Below are 12,728 nucleotides of genomic sequence, written 5' to 3' on the forward strand. Positions count from 1 at the left end.
TAGAGAACAGTGTGGAGAATTAATTCATACTTATGTTAGGATGTAAAGGGTTTAATATTATAGATGCAGTTGGAACTATTTGGAACTAGTTGGAAGTATTTTATCCCTTCTAATTTTTATTTTTATTTGACATTCTCTTTGTACCTGGATTTGTAAAAAGATTATTATGTTTTACTTCCAGGTTCTGTATCAAACCCACCCACTGAAGGAGTTAACAATGTCGTAATTACGTACACTGATGGAGACAAATGTAAAGACAGGAAATACCAGACAAAAATCACTTTCCTTTGTGAAAAAGGAGAGGGGGTGAGCTTGTTCAAATTTTGTGCAATTGACATCCTTAAATGTTATTTATGCAAGAAGAAAAAGGGTATAAAGAAAGTAAGCTGTTAAGATGGTGGAGTTATAGACCAGAAGACTTTTTGAAAGTGGAGCTGCCGTTATTTCTCTAAATGTGATTGGTCTAACACTGTAAAAAGCTCCCCTTTATGGTAATGTTGGAGAGGTTAAAGACAGAGGCCTGGGTCAGAGTACATATACGTGTAAACGTATTAGGACTGTGTGGAGTCCAACCTGGTCTGTAATGATGCAACTGTTTAACAAGATCGGATCGGATGACTGTGATGTGAGAGCCTGATTAGTTATTTTCAAGTATGGTTACTGACTAAAATGAACGAGAAAAGCAAAAGTGTATTCATGAAAAGATATGCTAGCCTTTGTATTCCAATCTTAAGACACTATAAAACCATGACGATCTTTCAATTGACAAATACACACTAAAAAAGATAATGTGAGGATTATGTGAAATGGCAGTGTGATCATAATTTTATATTGTGCTATGTTTTGTATAGTTACATAATTTATAGTAGCAGATACGTTGTATTTTTTGAAAAACAATGAAATACAAATAATCATCGCGAAAGTCTCAATTATTGATGCAAAAAATAATTATGGAAGCTCTCATTGAGTTGCTAGCTTTTAGTCAATTTTCCTCAATTTGGCCTTGACGTTAGTTTCAGCTACTGCGCTTGTGAATACAAGAATGAATATGCTGGGTGAAAAAGATTTCATGTCCTTGTAATCAGATATGAGGAGATCCTTAATGTCTATTTGATTTCTTCTCAGAGCTCATCTCCTGAATTTATTAAAATTGATGATGATGGTTGCACTTACATATTTCACTGGAAAACAGCGGCAGGTTGTCCAATAGAAAACGTTCAAGGCAGCAAATGTACTGTGAGTGACCCCAAGTCTGACACAATCTTCAATCTTATACCATTAACGAAGAAGAACAATGTTGTTATGTACAGCGGAAATATGACTGAAAACAACGAACAAGCAACTTTTCAACTTAACGTCTGTGGTGCATTGCCTGCAAAAACTTGTGGCGATCGTGAGGACATTGGTGCCTGTCTGATTAAGAAAAATGGCAAGAAAATTGCTCTTGGGAAGAAAAGCAGGACCCTTTATTACAAGGGTGAAATCGTTACTCTTATATACAGGTAACAAGTGGAATTCTACTTGTTTTAAAGAGTACAAAAGTGTGGCGTTTAGTTGAGTTGGGGAGAAAGTATAGTCTGTAATACAAATATCTTGGAACTGGCTGGACAGGGACACAATTAACCAGAGTATCAGCCAAGAGATAAAATAATTTCACTGAGTGTACAATCATAAAGATTTCATCGGGAAAAATTTTCTTTCTAGATTTGTCATTTTCTTCCCTGAGGGAATTTTATTTTAAAAATGTGACGTTTGTAACACATTTGTATCCTAACCCGATGGAAATGAGAAGCAATTTTCCTGGTCACTTTATTCGACAGAAGCTACAATTTACTCCAGTAGTTGGCCTGTGTGGCTTGTGTGAAAAACGAAAATAATTTCGTGTTCATCTTCATGTATAGTTTGTAAGATTTCTTCCGCTACTACAGAAGTTTGCCTGGATGCTAGCGTCACTAATGAGTAACAATTGTATTATATTGCATACTTCAAAATTGCATAACCTTTTTCCCTTGATTATATTACAATTAGAGCTAATGAATACTTCCCTCTCATTTCTTTTCGCATGACAACTAGTGAAGGGGACAATTTTGAAAGCACTGGGGAACAGAGAGAAGTTCACATCAGGTTCTACTGTGACTCAAATAAGCCTTTTGGAGAGCCTACTTTCTCTGAGCGGGGGGGAAACAAGTACTTCTTTGACTTTCAAACATCACTGGTTTGTTCTGCGTCAGCTGTGCAGTGTTTGGTGTCGGATGGTGGTGTAGAATATGACCTCAGTCCCTTAGGGCTGACTTCTGGTGAGGTTCTTTGGCTATCATGAACGGTGACATTAATTTTTTTTTGGGGTTCATTTCGAGGGCTTTTGCATTTTTTGCCTCAGCCATAAAATGCATCGTGTACTTTCCTACGACAAAAATTTGCAAAATGAGGCAGGGTGAGGGTGGGGCACAACTGTTGATACCCTTCCAAGTGCCTCTCTCCACCCAGGAGTGTAACGTGAACTTCCAGAGAAGCCTGTCAAAAGAGTCAAAAGAGGTAACCTGCGATGGACTGGTATCCTATCCAGGGGGATTGGTAGCTCCTCTGGGGAGAGGGCTGAGGGTAAGGCACGACGCTTGATACTTTTCCAGTGCCTCTCTCCACCCAGGAGTGTAATGTGAACTTCCAACCTGCGATGGACTGGTATCCTATCCAGGGGGATTGGTAGTTCCTTTGGGAAGAGGGCTGAGGGTAAGGCACGACGCTTGATACTCTTCCAGTGCCTCTCTCCACCCAGGAGTGTAAATGGGTCGCGGTAAACTTCTAAGGAAGCCTGGAAAAATGCTATTGGAAGAGGTAGCCTGCAATGGACCGCTGGCATTCCATTGGGGTTGGGGGGGGGGGGAGGGGGGAGGGGGGGCAATTCCTCGAGTCACTTCATGCTACAGATAGCGACAGGAATACGTTCTGGTTGAATGGGCCACTTTTCTAGAGAGTAAACTTGCATGAGGGAATGCATCAAATCTTTTTAGATATTTTTTAAATGGTGAGTTACTATTTCATAAATTTATGTGAATTGATGACAAGAAACCAATTGAGGATCAATATCAGTAACTGGGCAACTGCCCACCTGCCCCTCCCCTAACTCAACAACAGTCAATTGACAACAATTTGAGGTTAATGTTGGGTTAAGGGAGGGGTAGGTGGGCATTTGCCTAGATACTGATATTGATCCCCCAATTGATATATCATTTGAAGGAAACTGGGAAGCAGTTGATACCCGAGAAGAGAACAAACACCTTCACTACTTCATCAATGTTTGTCGTGCTGTGAATCCATCTGGAGAAGCCCTGAAATGTCCAGGTGGACCTATAGGCGGTTGTCAGATCGATCACAGTCAGAAGAAAGGATTCAACTTGGGATATGTCCAAAGCAATCCACAGATCACAAGCAAAGGAGAGCTGTCCTTACAATATTCTGGTGGAACTCCTTGTCACAAGAATCAGTTCAGCAGGAGTCTAAGAATTGTTTTTTCGTGCTCAAAGCGAACGGTAAGGTCATGGACATGAAAAGAGTGAGAGTTGAGTCATTAGCTATTGCAAAATTTATCAATAAATTATCATAATTATACAATAAATCTTCTGTTGCAAAATTAGTAGAAAACGTTATGTGACAGCTTTTCATTCATGTTCTAAAGGAAAGGCATAACAAAATTGCTATACACAAAGGAACTGTTAGTGCCCTTTTCGTAGTTCCATTGATTACCATCCTGTTAAAGTAGAGCCAGTTCAATTTTTATTCATTTAAGGGCTCTCCTATCTTCATGGCTGAATCTCCAGAGTGTGAGTACCTATTTTCTTGGGAAACACCCAGTGCTTGTCCATTGACAAAAGAGGTTGGTTATGACTGCAAAGTAGAGGACAAACAGTATGGCTACATGTTTGATTTATCTGTGCTCTATAACAAAACAAAAGACTACAATGTTAGTGTCAGAGGTGGAGCCCCAGGTGAAAGGATTATTTTAAATGTCTGCAATAAGTTGGTGGGAGGTCCAAAGGAATGCCACGGAGAGACAGTTGGAGCGTGCATTATTGGTGAGACAGAATTGTACATGTATACTCTACTGATTATTATAGCGGAGCTTGCGTAGCCCCATAATTATGCAAAGTAGTAGTAACCCATCAAGCTGAAAAAATTTAGATGTACGACCGTATGACCGTACAAAGTGCTACTTTTAACATGCGTGGTCAACTGTACCGCGGGCACACCAACGCCACGGCTTTGTCCAGTGGTCAGTGCACTGGGCTCCGAGTCGGACGACTCGGGTTCTAGTCCTGGCCGGGGCAAGGTGTTGAGACGTGTAGAAAAAAAATGCGAGCTCCGCTTTTAGGCTTGGCTAAATCTACATATTAGCTATACAGGGCATGAATTTTTCGCACTTGTTCCTACGGACAACTGTAATATTTTTGTTTTACGTGTTCGAAAAGCATGTCAACAACTTCTATAGGGTAAGAAGCGGACTCGCATTGAAATTAGTGGCCGCACTTCGCGTAACAAAATCAAACACACATAACTAAGCAAACTGATATTTTAACTTTCCGTAACCGGTACTTATTTTTATTGACTTGTCCAAAATCAGGAAAAAAATTCTTACCCAATTTTTTGGTAGTTGGATCGGACAAAAAAGAATATATTACAGTTTTCGAAAAAGGCATTTCACGGCATTATCTTAGGATCGTGTCGGTCGCACAAGGGCGCGCGAAAGACAAAAACTTCCCAAACGAAGCTATTGAGAGTCCTTCACGACTAGCAAAAATATGTTTCTCTCTGAAGCCTGAAGGACGTACACAAAGCAAAGTTTGGATCGTTTATTGCAGTTTTTTTATTCCTTCGATCTCCGTCTATAGCGCAGTACTGTCGCGTATTTTGTGCTTTCTGTTGTCACTCAATTGTGGATGATAATTATTAATTTTAGGATGTACATGTTAAAATGCTCCTATATTTATTTCACAGCTGTCTTGGTGAAAGTGTTGAAATATTGATTGACTATGTTTTGGAATGTCTTAAAACAGGAACAAAGAAAGTTGAAAAAGTTGTATTGAACAAGAATCTCACTTACTACAATGGTCAAATACAAACAACATACGGAGAAAACCCAGCTATAAACATCACCTTTGAATGTAACCAACAAGCGTCAGGGCTTGATACAGGCCCGACGTGCGAGAAAAAGAGTAACACGTATGACTGTCATTGGCAGACACCATTTGTTTGTAGGCCGATGATCAGTTTGCAGTGTAGTATTCGAGATGAAGAGAAAGATACTGACAATCAGTATGACTTCTCCTCGCTGTCCAAGAGTGATGGAAACTGGAGGGCAAAAGTCACGGGTCCAAATTTGGATGGTGTTTCTTTTTTCATAAATGTCTGTCGTACAGTGTTATTGAAAGGTGCTGCCGCACATTGCCCCCCGACCTCAGGTGTTTGTAAGGTCGAAGGGTACGTATGCTCAGACATCTTCATATTAACCCTTTACACCCTAACATCAGTATGCATATTCTCCATAATGTTTTTCATACATTTGCCAAAGTGCTGACAAGGAGAATTTGTTTAACAATCAAGGCTCTTTTAGTTGTTGATGATTTCCTTGATTCTTTTGGCCCTAATGTGTGTTTTATGGGGAATAGTGTCAGGAGAAACTAGATGCTGGTCACCCTAAGGAGTCAAAGGGTTAAAGTATTGGATATTTTGCTTGGTGCCAACTTTTCACATCGTCAAGTATGTTTTGATACACACGTTCGCTTAATTGCCGTGCTCCTTTGTGAGGGAATTCCCTCATGTAAGACACATTGATGTGGCATCGAAGAAATCGCCTTCCATCCCTTTTGGTCCGAATTAGGGTAAAGAATCTACCATTTGGGTCTAATGAGACCAAGGTATTGTTCTCTCTATAGAACTCAAGTAATCTTAAGAAATTCACCTTTTTCTGTTGATCGTCAGGTCTTGAATAGAATTGGGGGGACGGGATTGGGGGAGATTCTCAAGAATTTTGGTCACATTTGATTTCCAATTTCATAATCTCAGTTTGGCACACACACATATTAAGCAGTAGGTTCTAAAGTTAGAAGAGATGGGTTACAGAAAACAACCCGCGTCCTCCAGGTTCACATTAAACACTCTAAACCACTCAGCTAAGTCGCTTACATTTGATTTTAAGAATTGAATCCTTTTGTTTCCTTTTAGTGGAACATACCATAACCTTGGAACCATAAGGCACGGACCTAGGAAGAGAGAAGATAATATTTACTTAGATTATGAGGAAGGTGGCAACTGCGGAAACGGGAAAAAATATTCTACACACATACTGATGATGTGTGGAGAAAGAGAGGTATTAACATGAAACTTTTTATTCTGTGTACATTCCCTGTGTTTTCTGTACTTGCCAAATTTGCGCGTTTATCAGTTAACTTTCTGAGCTTCAACTGAAGAAACAACTTCCTCGTTTTAGTTTGTTTAATGATCTAAAGCGATGAAGGAGTCCTGCAAACAATACACAGACACAATTACGTTAGCTCTAACGGACTAAATTAGCTGGCATGGCGACTCCTGAGCAATGATCTGATAGCTGACTGCGACAGTAATAAGCGTACTTACATAAAAATATGCGCAAATAATGTTCCACGACGGAGCAGAATATCGTCCCCGCATGCCGTAGACTTTGGCGCGGAAAACGGGCTCTCGAGTCGCTTACGTGGTTGATTTCCACTCTATTGCTTTGAGGCGTTGTTTCCGTTGCCGCTTTTCTTTTACAGAACAACCTCCAAAAACTTTGTACACCTCTTTAATAATTTTAAAAAATAGAAAAATGCCCTCAACAATAACAAAACGCCCCGGTTTTTAAATCCCAGCCCTTTTTTCCCCGCAAATTTCGCCGAATTCTAAACCTCGTGCGCTTGAGCCCGCATTATTGACCTCGTACCTTTGACTTAGCATTTCGTTATTCAGCTCTGTCATGTTCCACGACGTCTAGAGAACGTTCATAAAAACAAAACAACATGGCCGGCTCCTTTCTGAGCCAGTCAGCGGTACTAAGGCCCCTAGACGGGTTGCTGTACATAAGTAGAGCGGTGAACTCTTCTTCAACTATCATTATTTAAGTGGTTTGACCATGAGCTCAGTGTGGCAAACTTCACTCGTCCCTGAAACTGCTATGTTGGAAGGGGAAGGGATGCTGATAATTTTTTTCTCTGTAAAGGACTGGTCAGGAAAAAAAAAATATCAGAGGCTTTAAGGCTATTTATATGTCACTCTATCATTATTATCTTTTTGGATATTTTCCAAGGTTTCCTTTTAGAGTCAAGGTTATCCGTAAATCGCCTTTCTATCCAACAAAGTCTCCATTTTCTTATTATCTGGTTAAAACGTTTGTCCGAACAGTAAAGATTTTGTGGATGTTGTCCGATGACCAACAGTTATTTTCATCTCTGTGATATCATGCTTACATTTTAAGAATGGCAAAGGTCTCGGCTGTTGCAGTGGTAGATTCACTTAGTTGCTTTTATTTTCCTTTTATTTTAAGGGAGGTTTGCCGGTGTTCATAAACTATAACGCACAAACTTGTGAGTATAATTTCCTGTGGACCACAAGTGAAGCATGCCCGGTGAATGATAAAAAAGAGATTACATATGACAACTGTACTGCAGTCAACCCCTATACTAAGGTCTTGTTCGATCTGAACCGACTAAGGAACAAAGTTAGTGACTACGAAATGGCAGACAAGCGTGATTACAAGTACAAGTTGAATGTTTGTGGACCTTTAGTGAAACCTCCGAAAGGTATTGTATGTGTAGGAACATTGTAGCTTTGTTATAGCGCTGTTCAGCTCTCGTACATGTTCCGTGTGTCGAATGCCCCGTCATGAAGTAATCATTGGTCAGATAGAACAACGTACCAACCGAGATGTCGCCAACTTTGCCTGAACAATTCTTGTGGATCCTTTACTTCGAGAGGTTATTTGCAACGAGCTTTTAAAGCATACCAAAGAATTTTCGACATGGTGAAGTACATGTCATGTATAATTCTTCTTCTTTTAGAAAATGAAATTCAAATTGGAGTAAAATGTTACATAGACAAACTTAGTTGAACTACAACGAATACACGATTTTGCAAAGAGAAAATCCGATTCTTTATGGCGCTTAAACGTCTCTGAATACCATGATATACTATAATCTTCTGGTGCTTGGTTACGTGCGATATCAGATTAGGAACATCCTCTTTCTCATTGGTTGTTTGTTTAACCGTTCGAATGCATGGCGTGACATGACTGAACAAGGGCTGCGAAGAACAACACAGTGGCTACGTCACGTAGTTGAATTTCACGTGTTGTTGGTCAATTTCCCCTGAGGTCAAAATTTAATTTTCTGTTGGTTTTTTTTTTTTAATGGTAATGGATAATTATGGGAAAAAGCCGAAAATAGAATTTGAACGTAAGACAACTGCAGTCGAGACATACTCTTGATTATTTTGAGGTGTGTTGCAGATAATTTTCGATTATTTGTTTATTGCAGGTTGCGGAGCAAAATCTGGCGTTTGTCAAGTAGGGCAACAGACATACAATGCAGGAATCTCCAACAGGCGCCTCCACTTTGATGATGGGATACTGTATTTAAACTTGAGCGGGGGAGATCCATGCCATCATGTGAAGAAAAATCGCGAGACGATCATTCAGTTCGTGTGTAGTCCAAGTCATGGCAGCCAAGACTTGGGGAAGCCTGTTTTCGTATCTGAAAATGACTGCACATACTTTGTAGTTTGGCATACTTCTCTTGTTTGCGAAAGGCAGGTTAGTACAAAAGATCTTGATCTTTTGCAACTCCCGAATGACAAGATCTCCAAAAAGTAATATTCCAAAGTAGTTTGTTATTAATGACGACTTTTAGATGCAGAATCTTTGCAAATTATAAAGTTCCGCGCCTGTTTAAGCTGGACCTCTAGTTTCTCTAGCATGAATGCTATTCAATCATGGCCTAACGTCTGCATGTAGTGATTTCCTTTCCAGGGAGGTGAGAGGCACTGTTTGACTAAAGTGTTCACCCCCATGATCATAACACCACGAACTGACCAAGACTAGAACCCAGACCTTAAAATCTGGAGTCCTGGGTCGGCATGTTTCAAAACCGATCTTTAAAATTTGTTGGTTTGCAGATATATTTTTTCTTTACGTTTTGTTTCAGTTTTCAGTTGTGCCTAACACTATAATTAAAACTCTCGTTACATAGGCCTAACATACTCTGTCAGTGATGACAAGTCAGAACTTTGTTCAAGTTTTAATCCTGGATTAGCACAAACCTTAAATCCAACAACAAGCCCCTGTGTACATGCCATTCAATAGGTCACTACGTCTCGACCTAAGACGTTGAGGAACCGGTTTTCACTTGAGGTGCCACATTCCTCTGTGACGGGACTTTCAAGTCATTGCCTTTTTATAGCCACGAGAATAGAAAAATAGGGAGAAAAGAGTGGGTCTTCTTCCACTGATTATAGGTCGATTTGGAATTTGGAGTGATGGTTTTTTTGAAGGGAAGAAGACCGGATAACGCGGAAAAAAAAAACCATCAAAGCAAAATGAATACGGAAAATCATTAAAAATTGAAGTTACATTGGATGACAGGCTCCGAATTTTGGTCCCAATAGTGAAAGGCGAACACTGTCATCATGATTGTTCCTCCCATACCCTCCACCTCACCATGTGCGCCATCAGTTGTTACTAAGTTTTTACAACTTGTTTCTTTCCCCATCTGATTCTTACTATTCTCGTAATTCACATTTTCTTCCTCGAACTTCCTTGGCAGTATGAATGTGCAGCCTTTCAAAATGACAGGGATGGAACAACAGTACAATACAGTCTTTCGCGGCTCATGCGCACGGATGCTAACTGGGAGGTAATATGCAACACTTTAAAGAGGCTTGTTGACATAACCGTCAAAGATTTCAGCATTTTCCAACAGGTCGCAGAAATGCTTTACACATCAGGAAAGAAGCATACAACTTAGAAGTATTCAGAGAAAACTAACCTATCAAACAAACAAACAAAATTCTCCCCCCCCCCCCCCCACAAAAAAAGAAAGAAAAAAAAGAAGCAAGGTGAGGCATGGAGGAGTAAAAGTGTATTTGGGTAAACTTGAAAGACTTTGAACCATACGGGGATTTCAGATTATCATATCAACGTTCTACGCATGCTCTGCAGCTTTCTGGAGCAATCCACCCTTTCACTCCCAAGATTTCATTACTATCTGCGATACAATTTTTACAGGGGTAGTTCTGAGATTTTGATAATACATCAACTAATAATTATCTTATTGATATTTTTCTTTATTCTCATTACCTTTTAGCTTGATATTGATTTGAAATTGTAAGGAGAAATTCTGTCTTAGTCACTTATGGGAGTTAAAGGGTTAACATGCATATTCTCCTCAAAAATTTGTCATATTATCCTGAACACGAAAGACAAGAGCAGACCAAGTCATCTGCTAGATTGTGCTAGTCTTATGGAACATAGAAGTTTCTGAAAATGGAAATGTTCGCAGCTAGAGGGGAAAATTATAATTGAAGGAATTGGATATTAAGGAATAAAGATAGAAGCGAGCAAATGCCATGTTGATACTTTAAGATTAGTTCATCTCTCAGTTCACAAATTGTGATTGTATAATCTTTCTTTTTTTTTGCTAAGGCTAATGCGATAGGAACTTTTTATTTTCGAAAAAAGGTGGAAATTGTCCCAAAAACCTCCCTATATATAATACTTGTCTCCGTTGTTGAACAGGTGATACCAGAGGACAGTAAGAAACGCGCTGCCTCTTACTATGTAAATCTGTGCCGCCCTTTGTTACCCATGCCAGGAATAAATTGTCCAGCAGGTGCCTGGGCGTGTAAGGTCTGGACAGATGGGCTGAAAAATCAACAATATCAGGTAAAATGCAAGCGCACAAGGTGAAGCCAATCTTGTGTTTTGAGTGGCTGATAATTGAGCTCGGATGACAAGCCTTTCTTTCTTCAAGGGACTTTCTGTTGCAAGTGATTGTGATGTGGTGTTATTTAATTTGTTTTTGAGATTTTTCGCAAATATTTTTTGCATGAAATTCGGTGTAGAAAGGCGTACACTAAATGCCCATTTTCAATGATATGATGCCAATATGGTTAATTGTTGTGTAAAAATGTTAAAGTTTGTGTTAAAATTTATTGTTTGTTCTTGGAAGACATTGCGTTTGTACAGATCAGTCCTCTAAGAAAAAATGACATTTTTGTAATGCAGTAAGGCGAAATGTCCATTTTATTGTTGACCAGGACCTAGGAAAAGCAGTACAACCCCCAGTGGTAGTCAAGAGTGGAGAGGTGAATCTTGTTTACACAAGTCCGACCAAGTGCTCGGTTGATCCTTCCGATAAACCCTTTAAAGAAGTCAACTTCAAGTTTCGTTGTTCATATGGTGAATTGGTGAGTCTGTGAAAAACCGTTTTACTTTTTCTTTGTTGATTGTACAATAAGATTAGTTCATGCTCGGGCGAATTTCTTTTGCGTTAAATTCCTTTGAGAATTTTTTACTAGTTTTTCCCTAGCGTCTTTTTTTTTTCATGGCTATTGACAATACAAACACTCGAATAACCTCATCACTGAATTTCATAAGTTTGAGTGATTCTTGAAAATAGTCAATCGAGTGATCATTCGTTCCGTCCGTTTGACTCAACATACGGCCTGTTCTGAAATCTCTGAAATAATAACCAATCAAAGGTCATCTTGCCGAGGGAAGTGATGTGGAGTTGAGAGTTTAGGAAATGGCGTTGAGAGGTTTTGTTGGCGATTGAAACTATCAAAGTGGGGTAAAAAGAAAAGAGATATATATCTGAAGGAAATGACAAATTATTTTCACACCACTCGCCTCGGTAAGATGACCTTGTACCCAATTAATCTTACAAGTTAAAAATTCTGTTTTGCTTTCCATTTTACTTATTTGTTGGGTTTTGTTTTTCAGGGTCATCCTGTTCTGGAGTCAGAGGACAAGTGTATCATTCATATCAGCTGGGCCACAGTCGCTGCTTGTCCTAACGTTCAGAAAGTAGATCTTGAAAACTGCAGAGTGTTTGACAATGGTACCGGACAAGTTTACTCCCTCAAGCCGCTCTTGAACTCTCCTGGTTCTCATCATTTCACAGTGGTATGATTAATTGCAGCTCACTGTCTTAGCCGGACTTATTTTAGTGTCATTTAGGGATAAAGTTACCAATACAGGAAGTGATAAGGAGAGGATAACTTTTTCAAATGCATAAATTTAAATTTATAACACGAGGACACTTAATCAAAGTGTTGCCTCATGTTGCCTGGAGGCTCCTCTGTGAAGACATCTTGCGTGCCTAGCTCCTAAGCTTTCATAAAGCTAAGTTATATAAATCGCCTTTAGCACTTGCGCCACCACGACAACTACAATTGGATGAAGAATTTTAAGTTTGACGACGTCACAAAAGCACTTTAAGTACAGCCATACGTGAAAAAACTGACAGCACCTCGTGTGAAATGTTGTCAGCCTCTCTTGCGGCTGAATAAACAGCTTTCATTCATGCAATGTGTGCAATGTTTCAACATTTTTCATTCGTTGCAGCTATTTTTTTTTTAAACAATGACAAAAAATTATCTAAGTAAGCGTTTCAGAAACCAGTTCGTTACGGTCAAGTCGTGGAAAGATATTTCTGCTTATCTTA

General features: G+C 39.4%; 1 protein-coding gene across 1 annotated transcript in view; it reads left to right on the top strand.

Annotated features, from left to right (window-relative positions):
• LOC113668641 (cation-independent mannose-6-phosphate receptor) overlaps positions 1-12,728 on the top strand; it is a 32,117-nt gene that overhangs the window by 9,883 nt on the left and 9,506 nt on the right. Inside the window, exons 10-22 of the mRNA XM_027184580.2 lie at positions 182-306; positions 1,126-1,502; positions 2,074-2,297; positions 3,238-3,530; positions 3,788-4,073; positions 5,052-5,475; positions 6,220-6,364; positions 7,556-7,811; positions 8,544-8,818; positions 9,828-9,917; positions 10,799-10,945; positions 11,320-11,469; positions 12,005-12,187. Coding sequence (XP_027040381.2) covers positions 182-306; positions 1,126-1,502; positions 2,074-2,297; positions 3,238-3,530; positions 3,788-4,073; positions 5,052-5,475; positions 6,220-6,364; positions 7,556-7,811; positions 8,544-8,818; positions 9,828-9,917; positions 10,799-10,945; positions 11,320-11,469; positions 12,005-12,187 — 2,975 coding nt within the window. The remainder of the gene's footprint in view (positions 1-181; positions 307-1,125; positions 1,503-2,073; positions 2,298-3,237; positions 3,531-3,787; positions 4,074-5,051; positions 5,476-6,219; positions 6,365-7,555; positions 7,812-8,543; positions 8,819-9,827; positions 9,918-10,798; positions 10,946-11,319; positions 11,470-12,004; positions 12,188-12,728) is intronic.

Source organism: Pocillopora damicornis, chromosome 8, assembly GCF_964200805.1.
Source record: "Pocillopora damicornis chromosome 8, jaPocDami1.2, whole genome shotgun sequence".
Classification (NCBI taxonomy): Eukaryota; Metazoa; Cnidaria; class Anthozoa; order Scleractinia; family Pocilloporidae; genus Pocillopora; species Pocillopora damicornis.